This window comes from Hetaerina americana, unplaced genomic scaffold (genome assembly GCF_022747635.1).
Source record: "Hetaerina americana unplaced genomic scaffold, ioHetAmer1.1.p SCAF_6, whole genome shotgun sequence".
NCBI lineage: Eukaryota > Metazoa > Arthropoda > Insecta > Odonata > Calopterygidae > Hetaerina > Hetaerina americana.
This window is the reverse complement of record NW_027287205.1, coordinates 90,510,078-90,530,529: the sequence shown is the minus strand read 5'-3', so window position 1 is coordinate 90,530,529 and position 20,452 is coordinate 90,510,078. Positions and strand designations below refer to the sequence as shown.

Sequence of the window (20,452 nt, the reverse complement as noted above, 5' to 3'; positions counted from 1 at the left end):
CTTCCTTGTCAATCCAGTTAATGCTTCTACATTCCATTTCCTAAACAGCAGCCTATCATATCTTTATAAACGGACTCTACATTTCATAACTAAATTGTGGTCAGAGTGAGCATCTGCCCCCGGAAATCTGTGCGAGTTGATCATTCTGCTCCTAAACCTGTGCCTAACCAGAATATAATCTAGCTGATACCTCTCTGAGTTACCTGGCATTTTCCATGTATACCTACGCTTTTTGTGGTGTCTAAACCAAGTGATGGTGATGACCAACCCGTCTTATTCAGAACTCAATTGTTTCACCCCAGGGCCATTCTTAGTATCTAAACCGTAGTCCCCAATCTCATCACCATCTCTTTCTTTGCCTACCATCACATTTATATCCCCCATCACTATCAAGTTTCCCTGCAGGAACACACACGATTGTCCTTTAACTGATTGTATATCCTATCGGCTTCTTCCTCCTAACGGTTGCTCAGTGGTACATATATCTGAACAATGAGCAAGTTCGTCGGTTCTGCTTTTATCTCCACCTTTCTTCCTATGTCTTTACTTAGTATTACGTCATCCTCTCGTTGGCAATTGTCCCCTCCACTGTATATTATTCTATAATCATCACTCCTGTAATCCTTGCTATCCTTCCATCTCACCTCGCATATACCTAAAATACAAATGAAAATCCTTTAACATAAAAATTGTGATACCTGTTAAGAGTAACAATACTCAATGTAATTGCCCCCTTCAGCTGCAATGACCTCCACCAATCCTGTCCTGAATTGATCGCATGCACGCTCTAAAACAGCACTGTCCATATTCACGAATGCTGCTACAAAAGCAGTGCCTAGAGATGTAACATCTGGATGCCTCTTTAGACTACACTCCGAACATAATAGTCGCAAGGGTTCAAGTACAGACTATTCGGGGCCCAGAACTCCTTTGACCAGAACATCTCGATGTCATCTGAGAGCCAATTTTGGACTAAATGAATTGTATGAGCTGGTACACCGTCCTGTTGAAAGTCATATTGTCTTCCCAAGGCCACAGTTACCATACACGGTTTCATAACATTCTTCAAAATTTGCAGATAGACTTCTTTTGTGACAGTTTGTACCTTTTCAAAGAAATGTGGCGGCATGATATCACCCTCCCTGGACACAACACCCAGGACGTGAAATTTTGCACGAGCAACAATTGGGACATCCTTGGGGTTGTGAGCTAGCCAGCAATTATTTCTCCGCCTGATCTTCACGACAACAGTGAAAATTTTTCATCAGTAAAGAATCTGATTTGCCCCACGGCATCATTTTTTAGAAAACACACAGCAGCGAGTAATCAGATTAGTTCTGGCAGCCTTAGATAGCATGTGTCGCCCCTTTATTGTGTACAAATTGCATCATAGGTCCCTCCTCTGCCATCCGACGCATTGTTCGCTCAGTAACATTCAATTCTGACGCCAATTTCCTCTGCGATCACCCTGGGCCCTCTCAAATCAGCACCTGAGCCTTCTCGCCTACTGACAGTTTGTGACATGCATTTCCTCAAATGACGTTTCCTCGCTGGGATAGCGAAACATTCTCCAGACTTTTCCAAAGCATTATACTCAGCCACAATATCATAAATATTGGCCTGGGATCCTCAAAGAATCAAACTATTTCATTGGGCGAACGCCCAGCACGTACACTGTCGATAATAGTGACTCTTTCATTGTACTCCGCACATGTGCATAACATATCCACCATTTTGAAGTAATGACTGTTTACTACATACCCATAGCTTTTAAGAATGCCAATCGCAACCTCCAATGGAAGTACAATACGGCGGGAAATTCAAATTGAAATATGTCTAGATTTAAGGGCCGCACCCAGTAGATGAATCTTAGTTCCATATTTCCCCCGAGTAGATGGTTTCGCCACCAAAAATTCAGAACACCCATGAAAGTCTTTTGTACGTGTTTCACTGTTTTTGTTGGTTTGCACTATCTCGCTTCTCTGTTTGAATTATTATCCACATCCGTGAGACTTCCTTTCAAATATATACATACACACACACAAACAAAGCAACTGATTGTAGACACACCTTGTGTACCTACGTATCAATTTGGCTATGCACACCAGAATTATTATCACACCAACAAAAGATTTTTCATTTTAATTATATTTAACATTGTCAACAAGCTTTCACAATTTTTTTAAATCATAAGATTTTCCAGAAAATCAATTGAGTCATTTCCAGATGGAAGTTTTCAGTGCTGCTACACGGAAGATATTAACAAAGGCAAAGATTCAATGTCTCTACTATCTTAAACTCCAATTAACACTTCATGGACCAGTTAATTTTTATTATAAATTTTAACACTACAGTCAATATTTTCCCCACACTCAACTGCCACCATTTATGATGATTATCACGATAATATTAAAATACAGTGTCAAAGCAACTATTTTACATGAGGAAGTTGACTGTGTATCTACAAGGTTGATAAGTAACTTTTTATATAAAGGCATTTTTTATGTGCTAAACATGACCAACATATTATGAAATCAATAAATTACCCTATTTATGTATGTATGTATGTATGTGTGTATATATATATATATATATATATATATATATATATATATATATATATATATATATACATATGTATACATTTATATACATATACATGTGTATACACATACACGAATATATACACACACATATTATATATATATATATATATATATATATATATATATATATATATATATATATATATATATATATATATGCATACATATACACATATAGTATATATACATATACATACATACTTATATATACATATGCATACATACATAAGCATACATACATATATATACATATATAAATTCACAGTAAAACGTGCTCAACATATCAGGAACACAATTAATTCAAAAAGAACACATTGTTTTAAGGAGATAGAATCCTTCCAAGATAAACTTGTGAGAGTCCTTATTTTATGAAGTACTCACGCAGAAAAATCAAAATACATCCCCACACAACAACATTCCACACACAACTAGGGCGCAAGTGTCTCTACGCACAAGCCCAATTTTCAGTAAGTATCCAAATCATTTTCTCAGTTTAACTCATAAAGAACATTTTTTCCACCAACCTATATGCTTACAACACAGGCAAGGTCAAACAGTTTTCAGATATATTTTTTCATAACCACTTGATTCACTCAACCCCCTACCTCCCAACAACGTTTAAAGTTTCCAAGGAAAACAGATGATTATAAGTACACAGGTGTGAACAGTCGCAAAACGGCACTTTCAAGGACTGGGTCAGCCGACCATTTCCACCTCGAGCAATGTGTATAACTGCTGGAAATGGGAATGCTAGGTGCTAAGTACACAAGCAGGTAACATGTTCCAGTTAACATGAGTTAAACTCAATGAGAATGACTTCACATTCAAGAGTTTTCCATCACAAATATTACTGAGTCACTCATGTTTCCACAACTTTTCCATTTCCTCGAAAGAGAAAAAGTCGACTTCCATCACAGTCCATGCACGCACAATTCAACCACTAATACATAATTTCAAAACCGAAAAAAGTGTGATCGGGAGGCCATTTGCACTTTGTTCAACCACAAAGTGTCACTTATTCACACTCAAGGCATGCCACTTACACAACTAACTCTCAACCAATGCAACCACACTTACATTCAATCAGAGAAAATTACATTTATTCCATACTTTTAGCCGTGGCCCAATACAATCACTGTGAGGATTGCCTGGGCTCACTCACACACAATGCACACGCTGCTGCTTTTGTTGAGAAAATATTTTTGGAGCACCAGGAGATGGAGGAGGAGCCAGGGGGAAGGAAATGAGAGTCAAATCATTTCTGCTGGCCAGCAGACAAAGCATATAAAGAATGTGGCATGAGTTGACCAGGGAAATTCCTGCAGGTGCCCAGTGGAGATGAAAAGGAGGCTAAAATAATTCCCTACTCTTAGGATGTATGTTATATATTTATATAGACTGCAAAAGAAGGGAAAAGATCTTGGGGAGAGAATAATATGTGACATAACTTCTTTTTAGTATTTATTCATATTAAAGCTACTAAATTTTCACCACTAATTTTTCATTTGCAAATTTTGCCACACACAGCATTGCCATAATTTCTCTACAAGGTTAGATTTAATTTGTTGCCATATTCAATGCTGTTCATGCATCAGCCATTACAATCATCAATGAGAATGCATGAGAACCACATGGCATACCTTATGGAAACGATCAACCAGCGATCAAAATGGAGGCTGCAAAATGGCGCTTTCTGCACTTCACACTTGAACATCCACAAACTCTCTAAAAGGAAAAAACACATCAATGCAGAAAACCCCATACTCTTTGTAGCACCACTCAAAATAAGAAGTGGCAGAGCAAAAAAGATACACCTCAACATCCCAATCCTAAACACCTCCTCAGCAACTTCAAATAAAATTACAATTATAATAATAGCATTATCACTGATGTCATACAAAGAGCAAGGTTATTAAACTGTCATCAATCATTCACTAAAACCCTTGCAACTTTTTACACAAACACAGTTTGTTGGTAGAAACAACAAATCAACAATTTAAAAAGTGAAGATGGATAAGGCAGACAGGAGGAAAAGGAACAACATTTATAATTTTAAAGCCAACCATCTCCACATTATTTCAAGAAATTGTAAAGGAAGAGAAAAATGACACGTAAACATGTTTAAAGCTCAAAATAATCTAAGCTGGAGAAGAAAAAAATGCAGCGAGTTCCACTTCCTGACAAATATGACTTGGATCAACAATGGAGAAGATTTGAGAAGTTGAAGTATTGAACTAAAAAACAAAGACCTTTGTGAATTGACCAGGAATAAAAAAATGCTCAAATTCCTCAACATTACCCACAAAGTATGAATCTCGTAAAAAACTACCACGTTCACTAGAAGACAACTTAGGACAATCAGTGTCGTATAATCATACACGGTTTCCCTCAATGCTTCAAGACTTATCTTCCCTTACACATATTTTTACATTACGTGCAAAAAAATTTGCTAAGGTTTAATTCATCAGTTGAGCATTTAAAGAATCGGGCTCAGCTAAAATTGGTTGCAAAGAAAGGCATAACAAGACATGGAGACTTGAGAAGTCACCTGAAATGAGCTAAGTAAGAGTATCAAAGCCGTGATGACATTAGTTTCCTGCATTTTAACAAAGGCTGACAACTTATCTAACAATGATTGAGGCGTTAAGAGGTGTAATCAATCATACTGTATTCAATGCTTCTCATTCATCCTGGTTATTTCCCCTTTCCTCTCGAGTACATTTCATATCACCTTGGTGAGTAAGTAAACTTCCTCTATTAACTTGCACCTACCATGTATGACCAGTGCAACTATTGTTGAATAACAGCTCTAAGTCTTTTTATACCTCTTCCCAGATGTAATTTAAATAAGATCACATTTAAAAGTCTCCACTCAAATCCCCACAAACTGATTCCCTCCCTCTTTCCTCTGCATTAAACTCAAATCCCAGCATTGAGAGGACTATCTACATGCACCAAACATCATATATGCATATTTATATATATTTAATCTCAAAAGGTTCACTCTGTAAGGGGGCAACAACTCCAGCAAGCCCTCAACTGGTACACAATGCATTTTTGGAGCAGTGGTGCTAACACTGTGCCAACTCAACTAAGGTGGAACCAAAATAAAAAGACCTTGGAAACATTTACATAGACAACACTCATGCTAAAACAACCTTCTGCGCACACTCAACCATCAAATGTTCACTCATTCGCTCTAAGGTTCAGGCATCCAAAAAAAAAAAATGCCTTTGAAGCGTACTTTTTTGAACAGGCATTTCTGAAACAATTTCATGAAATCACAGTTCCAAGGGACATTTTTTTCTGCCTTTACTAATGTTCATAGCCCGGTACACTTCCACCCTTCAGGTATGTCAACTACGGCTTTTGGGGAGGGAGGGGGCAGAGTAATTCTTCCAAAGAAATACTGAGCTTTCAGAGTCCCACATTCCATAAGAGGCATATGCAACAAAATCTTTTTGAGTATTGAGATGTGTTCAAAGCAGCAGATAAGATGCGGGGAGGCCTCTCTCTCATGCTGAATGTCTTTTCTCGCCTGGGAAATATCCAGTCCACACGAGTGATTCCCACCATCATTGTGCAGCCCTCCCTTTCTCCACCATGCAGCAATCGGCGGCAACACTTCTTTGAGACAGGCTTCTTAACAAATCACCAAGTTTCTCATGGAAAACAATGACCAAAGTCCAATGCAATTCACACACTAATCCTGTTGAGCACACACATGACGAGGGGTTTGGACATTTTAAATCAGTTCTCATATGACTTTGAGGCATAGGGTGCCTGTAAACTGGTGTCACAAAGACTCGGAGGTATGAGCAAAAACATGGATTTTTTCAGGGACCACACTACTTCTTGGAATAGCAAATGTGCATTGAATAAAATCAAGAAACCATCAGCAAGGAGAGGGGGGAGAAGGATACTTCAAAGGACGGGGCACGAAACCAAAAGAGAACATTTTGTGCCCAGCGCATCTTCAAGGGGAGATAGTGACGCATGCACCACCACAAGGGCAGACATATCCAAATCAAAAGAATGTTACAGACAGACAGATTTCCACGTGAATTTGAGATTTTGCATCCCCAAGCCCATTGGATGTTTCAAGCATCATGACACACCTCCGACAAGGGGCCCTGCATGCAAATTCAACTTAAATAAGTACACTCTGGGCCCACTGCCACCAAAGTGTCTATCTAGGAAGCAAATGACGCAACACCCACTCTTGAAATGCAGGCCGGCTTCATTTGCTGAGGGAGGCACGAGGAAACGTGCAGAGGGCTCCAGAGCCACACACACACACACACACACACACACACACACACAAACACGCATGCGCACGGACACACACACATGCAAACGAGATGGGATGAGGAAGTGGGAGGCATCAGAGGACTGCCCTCAAATGCATCTGCCCAAGCACACACTCCTCCAAGGGAGACACCCCTCCCGACGGCACAAGAGAGAGAGAGATAGATAGAGGGAGGGAGGGAGAGAGAGTCCTTAGGGAGAGAGCGGGGGGCCCAGAGTCAGTCGGGGTGGCGGCTGGGAGAGTCCCAGGCCCTGCCGTTACCTCCCCCCCCCATCTCCCTCGCACTTCCTCCTTCCTGCTGCTGTCGTTGGTGGTGGTGGTGTGGCAGCGGTGGTTGCTGCTGCTGCTGGTGGTGTGATGATGGTAGTGGTGGTGGTGGTTGGTGCCCTTGCTGCTGCCGCCCCTGGAGCTCTGCCCCCTCCTCTGCCTCCTCGTCCGCCTCCTCCAATGTGCCGCCATCGGCCAGTGCGGTAGGTGGCGGCATGAAGAAGGGTGCCAGGGGGAAGGGGCCGCTGCCACTGCTGCAGCAGTGAGGGGGCCCAAGTCAGAGCTTGAGTTCGTTCGCCACCTTTGAGGCAATGTTCTTGAATCCGATTGAAGTGCCCGAGATTCGCTTGAAGCGCACTCCATTCAGCGACAGCCGCGGCAGCTTGCACACCTCGATCTCCCACTGCACCAGCGAGTCCGTGTTGGGGTCCCCGTGGACGCACAGCAGCAGGAACCGCTCCCTCTGCTCGTAGTCACAGTTATTGGCATCCAGCACCTTCAAGAGAGCCACAGCATAGTACGCCACTACCATCGCTCGAGACTCATACATGCACAGCATTACTTTCTCTTTTAGGATGAAATTCATTCGGTGCTTCAGAGGCACTTCAATGTCCGAGCTTATTTTACCCCCAACCCCATTCGTTTGCTCACACAGAGGACAATTGTGAACAAATATGGCCCTGCAGACTAAGATTCTAACAGTTAATTCAATGAAGAATACAATGCATCTTTCCACTGTCCTTTATTTGCGTACAACCAGTTTCAACGCTCAAGCGTCATCATCAGGTTCAAGCAGCATCATCAAGGACCTGATGATGATGCTTGAGCGTTGAAACTAGTTGTACGTGAATGAAGGACAGTGGAAAGATGCATTGCATTCTTCATTTAATTAACATGAATTTCCACAAAGTTGAGCCGGGAACAATTGAATATTCTAACAGTTTATGTGCAATCATTGTCCATTTACCGTCATCTTATGTTGATGGACAAAAGAAGTCTTTGAAGGTAAAATGTTACATCATACTAACATAAAAGGAATAAATAAAATTATAACATTTCCTGTACCTTTGACATATGACAGGAACCAGACTTCAATAATATATCACAATTGCTCCCAATACTCCCCAACTCCTGGGCCAAGGAACTTGCAGCTAAGAAGTTGAATTGGTGTGCCTCTTGCGTTTGAGGCAGGAAATTTTAATGCATCATTACATTCTTAAATCGGTCACATTTTTTCGATTTCTTACATCCATGGATTAGTAATTTGAAACAGTCAGTGGAACGGAAATAGTGCTAACTGCTAAACATGTAAACTAATCTCTTCCCACAAAAAGGAGGTTATAATAAACCAAAGAGTCTCATTTCTGTCTTCTTTCTCTAGCCCCACAATCAAAATAAATTCTTGGACTAATGAACTGATATTACGGACTGAGACTTCCAAAACATCCAATGAATGGAATCTTAAATTGAATACATGATGATTCTCAACCAATGAATCATCAACAAAATTGAATCTATCAATTTGAGAGCATTTAATTGACTAAAATAATATTATGAATCTCTGTTAGTGTTAACACTATTTTTATTCACTTTCCAGCTAATCAGCTGAGATTGTATTGCCACTTCAAAGTTCATTTTCCTCTCATACCTAACCATGCCTCAATCTATACATTCAAATGACCCACCAGCCAAAAGATCAAAGGCCAAAAGATCAACTTACCTCGAGTCCAGTTATGTTCTTTTCATCAAACTGCAAAAGTCCCATAACCAGGTGAACCGCAAAAATTATGGTTAATTAATTAAAATGGCATTAATTATAAATGGGACAGGCGACTGATGGCCCACGCCCTAGCAAGAGGGTAGTTTGAAAGGGTCTTGGAATCAAAGCCAGATGTCGACACTAGCGCAACATGTTCCCCACGTAGTAATGGATAATCCTTTATGAGTAAACGCTTAAATGTCATTGCTGTGGACGCAGGGGTACTGCAGTGTGGACGTTCTTTTGTTGTCACCGAGTAATGATTACTAAAGATGGAAAAAGTTGAGATTCCACTAGTAATTAAATACTTCGTAAAGAAAGGTATGAAAGCAAAGGAAATTCATGCTGACTTTCAGAACACACTGAGGGACTCTACTCCACCATATGCAAGTGATATTCAATTGCTGCCAAGGGGACCAACGAGTTCAAGTTTGGTCGGGAGAGTTGTTTACCTGATGACCCACATAGTGGTCCATGGAATGATCAGAGACCAACTACAGCAAAAGATACCCAAAAAAGGCAAGGAAGAAAGTCATCTGTCATCAATACGATGAACGCCTACACACAAGTGTCAATGCCACAACAAAAATACGTGAACTAAGATAATTGTTGCCATACCCACCCCATTCGGCTCTATCGAATTGCCACCTCTTCCTTAAGCTCAAAAGTTTTCTCGGTGGATGGAGATTCTCTCCAAACAAAGAACTAACAGCTGAAGTAGATGGATATCTTTTAAGGCCTGAAGGAATCTGATTTTTGAGATGGGGTTGAGACATTGGAACATCGCTGGACTAAGTGCAATTGAGTACACGGAGACTACATTGCTAAATAAAAAAGTTTCATGGAGGTAAATCATTTATTTCTATTCCATTCCGTTAACTTTTAAAACTACACTTGCAACTACCATCATGGGCCAGACCTGTGGCTAACTAAATATTCCCACGCACACAGGTACTTTTAATTTGTTACTTGGATGATTGGCAATTTGTTCTCAGTGATAATGATCATACACTAGGAAGAGACATCATGGGCTTCTTACATCAGATTTAGACATTGGCATCACTTATATCCAATCCCATGGAGTAAAACCTTGGCACGGTGGGAGGACGTGTCCCGATGACCCCTGGAGCTGTGCTGGCGGGAGCAATGATAATTGCTCTTGAGTAGAGTCAACGAAGACGGATGGGATAGGAGCCAGACGAAAGGTATCTCATGTCCATGAGCCTCAAGTGACATGGCTGTAAAGCTTTCTGACCCCAGTGGGCGTACATTAAATGATGATGTCACTCCATGGTGGCCCCACTGGGGTTGGACTGGTTAATAAAGTATTACTACAGATAAAAGCAGAGCCGAAGAACTTGGGTCATTATTCAGGTATTCATGCCATCAAGCAATCATAAGGAGGGAGAAGTCAATAGCATACACGATCATTTAGAGGACATAATCTTGTGTGTTCCAGCAGGGAAACATTTGACAGTGATGAGGGATTGGTAAGCTATGGCAGGTGAAGGATGAAAAACTTGTCATCAAAATGCAATAAGCAAATCAACTTTTCTCATGAACTTAATGTTGTTTAAGTGCAAAATATGGCGCATTTGAGCAATCAGGGAGAGAGAGGGAGAAGCTGGTTAGCTGCTGCGGAAGAATGAGACATCCATGGCACTGTATTATTGACCAGAGAATAGCTTTTGAAAAGGAATTCCCATTTTAGGCAGTGCACAGCAACAGCAAACTTGGGTACTAAAGGTACTAAAACAGCACTTCCACAAAAAGAGTAACCTACACACATCTGTGACTGTTTCCAGAGAGATAAAAGTATTTGAGACTCCAGAGAGCCCAAGTTTATTTGTTTATTTGTTTGTTTGTTTGTATGTGTGTATTGAGTGCAAAACATTTCCTTTGCATCACAGTACATTCATTCAAGTTGCATTTCAGATTTTGGAATTGCCAACTACTGAATGGGGGATACTTAATAACGGGGAATCCACAGCTTTAAAAAGAGTTCTACCAGAAGAAAAACGACTGCGACAGCGGAAAAAATCAGATGAAAGATGAATATTCTGAAACCGAACTGCAGCCAATTAAATGAAAGAGTAATGTCCATCCAGTAAAATCTCTTCTATTTTATGCACAAAAACTGTACCTTTTTTATGCCACAGGACAGAATTGGCTGTGACCCTTTGAAAAGGCATGCTGGAAAACACAAACTCAGGTTGTGGACGTGTGCACAGGAAGCATAGGATGGACACTTGGAATCCCCCGCCAATGCGGGGCCAAAGTGGCATATCTCCGGCAAAAAAGGAATCGAATGGTACGTACGACCAGGTACCAAAGCGACCTGGTTCCACACCCGTCTAAAACACTCGAGGAGATTCTGTCCATGACATCATTGCAATGGTTCCTGGAATGGATAATCAACCCGGCTAGTCTGGTCAAGCATTACATAAATTCAAGGAAATATCAATGGAAAGCAAGAGAAAATCTCCGAGTTTGAAAGACAGCTGCCTTCAACAGCTATGTCCACATACGTGGTAGCAGAAATAAAGTTCTTCACCTAGAGAAGGAATACCAGAAACCATTAATAAAAGTCTGAAGGCATTTGGAACTTCATCCGTTTCATCCTGAATGATTATGGCTAACGGACATTCCAGAGAGAAATTGAACAAAGGGGAAAGCATACTCAGAAAACATTTGCATAAAGTTGAGGAACCAGCAAATATTGGTGAGCAGATACTTGCCAAAGGCTACATTATTATAAAGTTTAACGAGAGAAGGGAAATGGTCCAACAATTAAAGGGTGAAATTTCATACAACCAATTCCTACAGTGGGAAAATTTACAATGTGGCCCCCTCACTTGAATTGACTGAAAGATACAAGAGAGTTCTGGTGGCACCCCAATATCCATTAGTTCACATAGGAGCCCCAATCTAAGTTCTTCCAATGAAAGAAGGGGGAGGAGAAAAATTGGCAACAAAATTTTCTTTTGTTCAAAACCGTGTGCAACTAAGGAAATATCTGGAATCAAAGACATTATAATGATAAAAGACAATGGAGTACTTAACTAGGCATCCAACCAAGTCATAAACACGTTTAAAATGAGCACCCTATCCCTCCAGGCTACTTCTATTTCCTGCAAAACGGACAGCTTTCACTCCTTTGGTTCCCTGTAAGGGGGTGATTCTACCCCAGACTACCCTCGACCCAAAACACCCTCCCCTCCTGGTGCAGTCCGACAAATATTAATTTATTCTGGTCTCATTTCTTGTGTGAGAAAAATGACTTCTTAATTTGATCTGTTCTACACTCAATCTCTCTAATTTCATGGACTTGAGCTCACCTAGCGTAGTACGATGGGTCTAACAATACATTTTCAACATCATGACTATCCTTCCCAATTATGCAAGAGATCTAATCCGTAACTTAACATTTGCTTCCCTGATAGCTCATCTACACTGCAAGCAATCTAATTTGCCAATCAATCTGACTTCATGAGGAACCCACATATTATCACCATATTCTTAAGTTCCCTTTAACCTTCTCATCATATTTCCCCAATACTCTTCTAATAAATCCTAATTATTGTTAGCTTGTCCAAATATTCCTGGAATACGTTATACATAGGAGCGGTCATATATGAGGGTAATGTTAAGCATTTAATAGAATCTACATATTCCATTTCGGTGTTCCTGACAAAGTAGGCATTCACGAGGGAAATGCTCTTTTTTCAGAAATACATCACTATGCACTTTTTTTAAGTTTAATTATAATAGGCAAATGTAGCACAAGCCTTGTACAGATTTAAGGTCATCTGATAAAGCGGCTTTATCCTCCAGATTACGGATATCGCAGTAAACTAATGCATTGTCCGCAAATAAATATCTTACCAGTGAGAACACAGTGAATGAGTGAATTAGCTGTTGACTTTCCCTTAACCTCTCCAGTAGATGACTAGAATGCTTTTGGGTTCTCTTTCAAATTTTCCTCTCATCATTTCCTTTTGAATTCACTTAACGCTTTCCGAAATTTATTCTTGAGGTTTGGCCTGGATATCTTGTAATAATAAGTGATCTTATTCTTTCTGTAGCTAGAGAATCCATCCCCAATATTTTTCATCTTGTCGTGACTTGGCCTTGACTTCACAATGCTTTTCCATCATCTGTGTTATGTCATCTGGATCAGATGTTATCTTTCATAAATTCATTGGGAATGAACTTGTTGACTGCTGTGAGTCAAGGAAGTGACTCCATGTATCCTCAATACTATTATTACGACTACAGCTATTCCCCTACATTTATTTGAATGCCTTCGTGAAATCCCAAAGCATTCAAATACAGCCTGCTCATTTATTCCTTTTTATTAGCTGTAGGAATTCCCAGACAAGTCCATATTTTCCATTAGGACAAGCAAATAAACAGCTTTACCATGAATGTACATCTGTATCGGCGATCATTAAAGAGTATTCATCACTTGTCAGCAATTTGTCTCTTTCCTGGCCACGTTTGGTTGGGCTTTCTAAGAAAATACATTTTGCTATTCACTTTAAGATAGTTTTGTGGTCTTAAATGTCAATAAGATCAAAGAGTAAACAAAGCAGCAGATAACCTCTCCTCCTTTCTAAAGCTTTGAGTAATGGAAGAGTTCCAGTGGACTTCCACGCACAACTGAAGCTATGAATTAGGAGAGGAGAATCTTAAAAAATTCATCTAATTTACTCCAGTCATGCTTGAGCGAGATGAGTCATTATTCTAACAATTCATCATTATTTTCACCAAGGAAATATTTGTCATAGCACATCCTTCAAACAAAACAAAATTCCAATTAGGCTGGGATGAAGGCAGAGATTAGAGACTGCTCACACTTACTGACACACACACCAATTATTCTTATAGTTAAAATTTATTAACCAAGCATGGTGAGCATCTATAAGGGGGTTGCCGTTCTTCACGAGGAACATCAAAGGTTGCTCCCATTGACTGGATTTACTCAACATTCTCACAATTTACACAACAAATGCAACTATGTCCAACCATACATACCTTCCTTATTTCAGCCATGATTTCATTTGGGTTCCTCGAGGATGTTGTTTTCATGCTCCAAGTGAAGCGCAGGGACCGAGGTTTCACTTGCTCATCGTTCACCTGACTGCTGCATGGCAAACAGACGCCACATCCCCCAATATTGACATAAAATGCAAAAGGAGAGGAATCAAACCAAAGTGGCACTCAAGTGTCAACTATACATACACACACACACACACACACACACACACACACATACAGACATATATACAAATATATATATATCATATATATATGTATGAGTGTGCATGTATGCATATGTGTGTGTGTGTGTGTGTATACATACATACATACATACATATATATATACACACATACACAAACATTTTTTATATACACATTATTTATATATATATACAAAAAATGTGACATGTATACATATAATATGACATATTTTAACATATAATATACTATATATATGTGTATATATATATATAACGATTGTACGGAAAAACTCGAATGAGCGGCACAATAATGAGACGGCACAATAGAACACAAATAGAATAGCAACATTTAAAAGGACACTCACAAGGTCGAACAATTTACCGTATCAGTGTCCTTTTAAATGTTGCTATTCTATTTGTGTTCTATTGTGCCGTCCCATTATTATATATAAATACACACACACACACACACATATATATATATATATATATATATATATATATATATATATATATATATATATATATATATATATATATATATATACACACACATGTGCACATATTAATTTTTTATTTCAGCTCAATATAGAATGCTTCAATTTCAAGTTCTCTTAAATCATTTGGCATGCATTAACAGCCTCTTTTCTAACTTTTTATTAACTAGTCATTGAAGAGAGAGCAATGAGCATCCTTTTGCTTGAGAGAGGATTATGTGATGATAACTCTCTTTATTACACAAAACCATGCATTTTGTTGTTGACATCTGCATTGAAAACTTCACTGATTGACCAGATGTGAAAATTAAATTTTAAAAGACACTTCGAATTTCAAACACACACAATGAATTTATTCCCCATCTATAAAGTTCAGTCTCCCAACAAGGGTAGTCAAAATGTGACTTAGAACGACTAAATTAAAGCTCATTCTAGGCTCATCAATAAATTATGCTCCTCGAGACTAACAATGCTTCACAACACATTCGCATACCATGCAAAACATTAACTCAACAATAAAAACTTTTCAAGTTTAGAATAATGACTGTGTATGCATGATAATATTTAAATCACAAGAAGCATTGAAATGAAAATGTGTGAAATAAAATACTTGGCAGGAAGAAAATATCCAAACTACAACTAGAAGAGAAAATGCAAAAATGGCAAACATACCTAACTACATGTCTAGGGACCTGATCCATGGGTCTGAAATTCAAAAAAGCATTCTAAACAATGGGAGCAACTCAGATAAGGTTAAAGATAATGGCAAAAAAAAGTTTTGCAACACCATAGCACATCTGTATATATATATCAACATTTATGACAATTTTTACATTCATTTTTATCAACTTACTTTGAAACAAAAGAAACACTCAATAACAGATAACAATTATAATTTTTGTCATTAATTTCAAAAACCGGCACACAAGAAAGTAAACTGAACCAAACTATCCAACATGTCATTCATCAACATTGTTATCAGATGACCAAAGGCAAAAGAAACTTGCACGCACACACGCACACAAGGACATACAAGCCAAACAAACGTTTAGCAACGAAAAGAGTAACGGGGAGCCAAGGCAATTGGGGGGGAGGGGGGGGGGGGCTGGTGTTGTGGGACACCATTTGGGACAAGTTTGTACCTGGGTCAATGCATTATGCAAGTTGCACTGAATGCATCAAATAAAATAAACACGTGTGATCCATTAGATAGCTTTTATTTGGCTGAAATTAACAGTCACACTTAACATTCAGTCACCAATGAAAACAAGGTGATATCAAAGTGCAGCTCAGGCTGACTATTTGCAAAGTAATGTCAACCAAATATGGACATGTCATTCAATTACACAAATTACCCACTGCCAGTATTCCATAGTGCAGGACAAATTGCATGCAAACATCCATATGCACATCCATACATACGCACACACCAGAGTGCATACGTACAACAATCATATCTCACTTTTACAGGCTCACACCCGGACTACCCACTCTTTACTTCTTAGCAGTGCTTCATAAAACCAAAGAGCCACTCCTCCCAGTTTCATACAAACCAGTTCTTACCTCTTCCATAGGAAAGGCATATTCATTGAAATGTACAACATAACAGCTCATTATCCATTTACAAAAGTTGCGTTAAAGTCACCTATGTACAAACCAAAAACAAAACATAATGGGCCACCCAAGGTGCGATCCAATGGGAAAAGCTCCTATTTCATTCATTGTGTGACCGCTATGTGCAATCCAAATAATGGTCATTGACTCAAATGGTTTCTTTCAACTCGGCCAACATTCCACTGATGCCAATCTTCCTGGCATTCAAATGTAATAGAAAACATTCAAACAGATTCAGTTAAATTATTACAAGTTGGTAAAACATAGCATATGCAAGTTAATTAGAAGAAAAAATGTCAAGTGACAAAACCAAGAGAAAATAAAATGAAGGCTTTTAAGACTTATGTGACACTTCAGAATCAAAATGTAATCAAATTAAAAACAAAGTCTATGGGAAAACTAGGGTGAAACCAAAACTGGAATTCTGCTGAAATAAGCCATTATTCTTCCATGAATCTTCAAATTTTCTTTCATAGGTCAATGGCTTCTCTTGACGATGAGTATTTAGCAGTTAATTTATAATTAAAAGCTGCAGGACACCGCCTCATCATTGTGAATATTCAAAAGCATTAACACATGGCCATTTCACTGGAGTATGTATATGCTAAGTAACAGAAACCCCATGGCGCCAAAATTTAACATAAAATCTTTTCCAATGGCAACTCTTGGAAAAAAGCAACTGAATGCATTGGTTAATGAACACTTGTAGAAAATCTCTACCAAGCCAAAGGTCAAAAATCACCATCCACTGATTAGAACGCACTCAAAAAAAGAAATTTCTGTGTCACTGACAGACCATAGTTGTAAAAGCCATGCTCAACTGATGTTTCACATAAATAATAAGACTTAATAAGTAAATTCAACCAGAAACAAGGCAACAAGTATCAATTTAATGCCCATCTTCATGAAATAGATGACTTATGGCTAATGCACTCCACATCAATTGTTTAGGATATTAGAGCAGAGAAAAGCCACCAATTAGTCAGCAATACCCTTGAAATATCAGAACGGCTTTAAGGGAACCATTCCATTATCTGCCAAACCCTTAGACTCCTATTTTGTCGCAGCCCTTGGCCATGTTAACAATTCTCACACAGGTAATCATGAACCAATCCACAGGGCACTTGCCCTGTAAGAGTATCATTTTGCTTTTCAACAACCTAACATTTGAAGCATCGGATGGTGACCAGAGGAAATCATAAAACATCAGTATTGTAAAGAAATTTAAAATACAAATTGATTCCTGAAATTACTCCATTGTAGACACAGTTAATAAAATAAAGCCAGTCCAACTCGATGTTTGGCCTTCAAAAACTGAAAAGAAGTGTGTGCGTGCGTGATCTAATAAAAAATAATATACCTCGTCATCTAGCTCATAAATTAATAAAAGGCATTCAATGGTGCCCCAACGCCAATTAAAACTGAAGAAGCCAACAAAGCACTTTTGTACATGCAACTCTCCCCAGTCAACAAGTTCCTTCAAGTGTTAATTCACTGTTTCCCTTCACAGAACAACACTTTGTAACCCATTTCACCCTCCAGATTATCTTTTTATAGCCAAGTTGAGTGAAGGCTCACAGAGAGCAAGCACAATGCAACCTGAAACGGAACCACCTCTCTCTCTCTCGCTCTTTTTTTTTTAAACATTTTGTTAGCATGTACGTTAAAGACTTCCCATTTGTACAATTTTACTTTGGTGACTGGGTTGGCAACAGTGGCAGGTAGGTCTTCCTTCCGTGGTCCGTTACAGGTGGCCCCACCTACCGTTTAGAGAAGCGAGACGACAGCTTGTGGAAGAAGGATGTCCTGGCAGAGTGTGACCCGTCCTGGGAGAGCAGGGGTGAAGCAGGGCCATATGGGTTGCCCCCCACCAGAGACTGGTTGCCCCCCCCCATCATGCCCCCTCCGCCCCCTCCAACGCCCCCTCCCACGCCCACGTGCCCCACCCCCCCACCACGCTGCCGGTTCTGCCCACTGTGAAAGGTCGAGCGGCTGGGCACGTTCCGTGGGAATGGCGTTCGGTTGCTGACGGCAGGAGACACGGGGGTACGATTGGCACTGCTGCACCACAGAGGGGAACAATGCACACCATTAGAAAGAGGGCACCCAAACACACTTCCACCGCCCACACCAACAGTCTCCAGGGAATTTAACTTTGCTCAACCAAAATAGCCTCTCAAAAACACACACTTCCAAGTGGACAAGCATCATCACCACAGAGTGATTCAGGTCAAGTGCGGGAGCTATGCGTGGCACAGCTTGAACCCCTCCCTACTAGCCGAGAACCAACCAACCCCTTGGCCCTCGCCATTTCCTCCTCCCACCCAAGCCACCTATACAACACCTCAACTGCCCATTTCTTTTCCCTTTCTAGGGCATTCTAAAACATCCAACTCAAGTCTCCATTTGAATGAAGCAGGGAAATCTCTGATTTCTGATCTCAGGAATTGAGCCACTCAAATTTTCTTATCTACGAAACAGAAAAATCAGATTTTACCCTTTTTTATTCAAATTTCACTCAACCCCACTCCATCCCATCCCTTTTCTCCTTCCATGGCTTCTCCACTCAAAACTCCTAAAGCCGATCGTCATGCCCATCAAAGACCTCATGTAAAAAAGCCTTCACCTATCCACTTAACAAGGTGCAGTTATAGGATTACACAGGGCTTCCACTCCTCTGGCCAATGCTGCCTTTCTCCAAATAAACTTTACAATCCACAATCCTTAAAAAAATAATACTTAAATATGTTAACCTAGCTCTAATTACACCATCCTGAATTCTCTTCCTTCCTATGAATTCTTGAGAATTGCATAGCTTGTATTTTCTCATGGCTCAATTCCTTCCCATTCCACTCACTTCCTGTGATGCATTCCATAATGACAGCTTCTTGGGAAACTGAATGAAGAGAGTGCAGTCGCAAATCACAATTTTTCCCCATTCCAGGCACACCAATGCTGGGGATTCAAACAAGCATTTGCCTTGCTATCACGTGTATCTTCCCCCTAGGTGTGCGCGTGCCATGCACCTTTCGGCTGGCATGGAAGGCATGCTTCCACACGGTCATACACCAATATTCATTTTTCAAACATCCCCCTCACATCCCCACGACTTGGAACATCCTTAAGCAAATGTTTGGAGAGGTGAGAGCTGCTTCAGCCACACCAGCCCCTTACTCACCCTCCTCTCCCCACGCTCCCCCCATCTACAGCTACACCTTTACACCCTTTGGGGCATTACATAAATAACTCTGTTATCCACTCAAATCCCACCACAGAGGCACATTTTTGGTTGAGCCAAAATCATTCCCTGAAGTCAACTAAGAGTATAACACAGTACTGAGATTCAGTCAACATGTCGAATTTCGAGCCAAACCAAATTATCGGTGGGCAAGCTATACTTGTAGAGGATCATTTACATGCTCACATTTCTTGTTCCATCATTTTTATATTTCACTAAATTCCATCGGATCCTGAATTCATACTTACTTAAGCATTTGTTGAAAACAGGAAGCCCCCCCAATACCAGGGCTGCCTTTCTCAAGAAACTAACCCGAATTGGAATAAAATCATTTCACTCATGCTTTTTTCATGCACTTACAAGAATATTTGGGATTTAGTAAAAAGGGGAAAGCTCGTTAAGTGTTTTAAGTGGAATGATTGCAAAGTGCAAAATGGGTAAACAATCCAGCATGGTTGAATCAAAGAGGGGATTGGTTTCCAAACACCCAGGCGGACTGTCCGCTTAGCTTCTCCACTAGTTCTCAACCCCTGAACACCCGTCCCTTGCTGGTATGCAAATCCCCTCCCATACCAAACAAGCACTTCTGCCAGAGTGACATTTCTGGGTTAGATCCAGGGGAGGGGATCAGAGCCCACAGTTTATGGGAAACCTGAGAATCTTGAGACCCAATGCACATCAACAGCAATAGTATGCATATCTTTATGCAAATATTTTGGAATGTCTAACACATAAGTTCTTCTAAGAGTAATATAAATCCATCATTTCACAGCAATCATATTGATGAGCAATTGAAGGTTCAGGTACAGTGAGATGAAATAGGCAGTTTGGAAAAGTACTTCAATTATCATATTGAAATGTAATGAAATAATTGACTTTGTAATTCCACACACTTTATTTTAAAAACACGACCCAGGTT

General features: G+C 39.8%; 1 protein-coding gene across 1 annotated transcript in view; it reads right to left on the bottom strand.

Moving 5' to 3' along the window:
* Nucleotides 1–2,856: 2,856 nt before the first annotated feature.
* LOC139694952 (serine/threonine-protein kinase MARK2-like) overlaps nucleotides 2,857–20,452 on the bottom strand; it is a 137,833-nt gene continuing 120,237 nt past the window's right edge. Inside the window, exons 15-19 of the mRNA XM_071593484.1 lie at nucleotides 18,242–18,356; nucleotides 18,060–18,121; nucleotides 15,354–15,386; nucleotides 13,979–14,087; nucleotides 2,857–7,678 (exon numbers count right to left, since the gene is read on the bottom strand). Coding sequence (XP_071449585.1) covers nucleotides 7,460–7,678; nucleotides 13,979–14,087; nucleotides 15,354–15,386; nucleotides 18,060–18,121; nucleotides 18,242–18,356 — 538 coding nt within the window. The 3' untranslated portion in view covers nucleotides 2,857–7,459. The remainder of the gene's footprint in view (nucleotides 7,679–13,978; nucleotides 14,088–15,353; nucleotides 15,387–18,059; nucleotides 18,122–18,241; nucleotides 18,357–20,452) is intronic.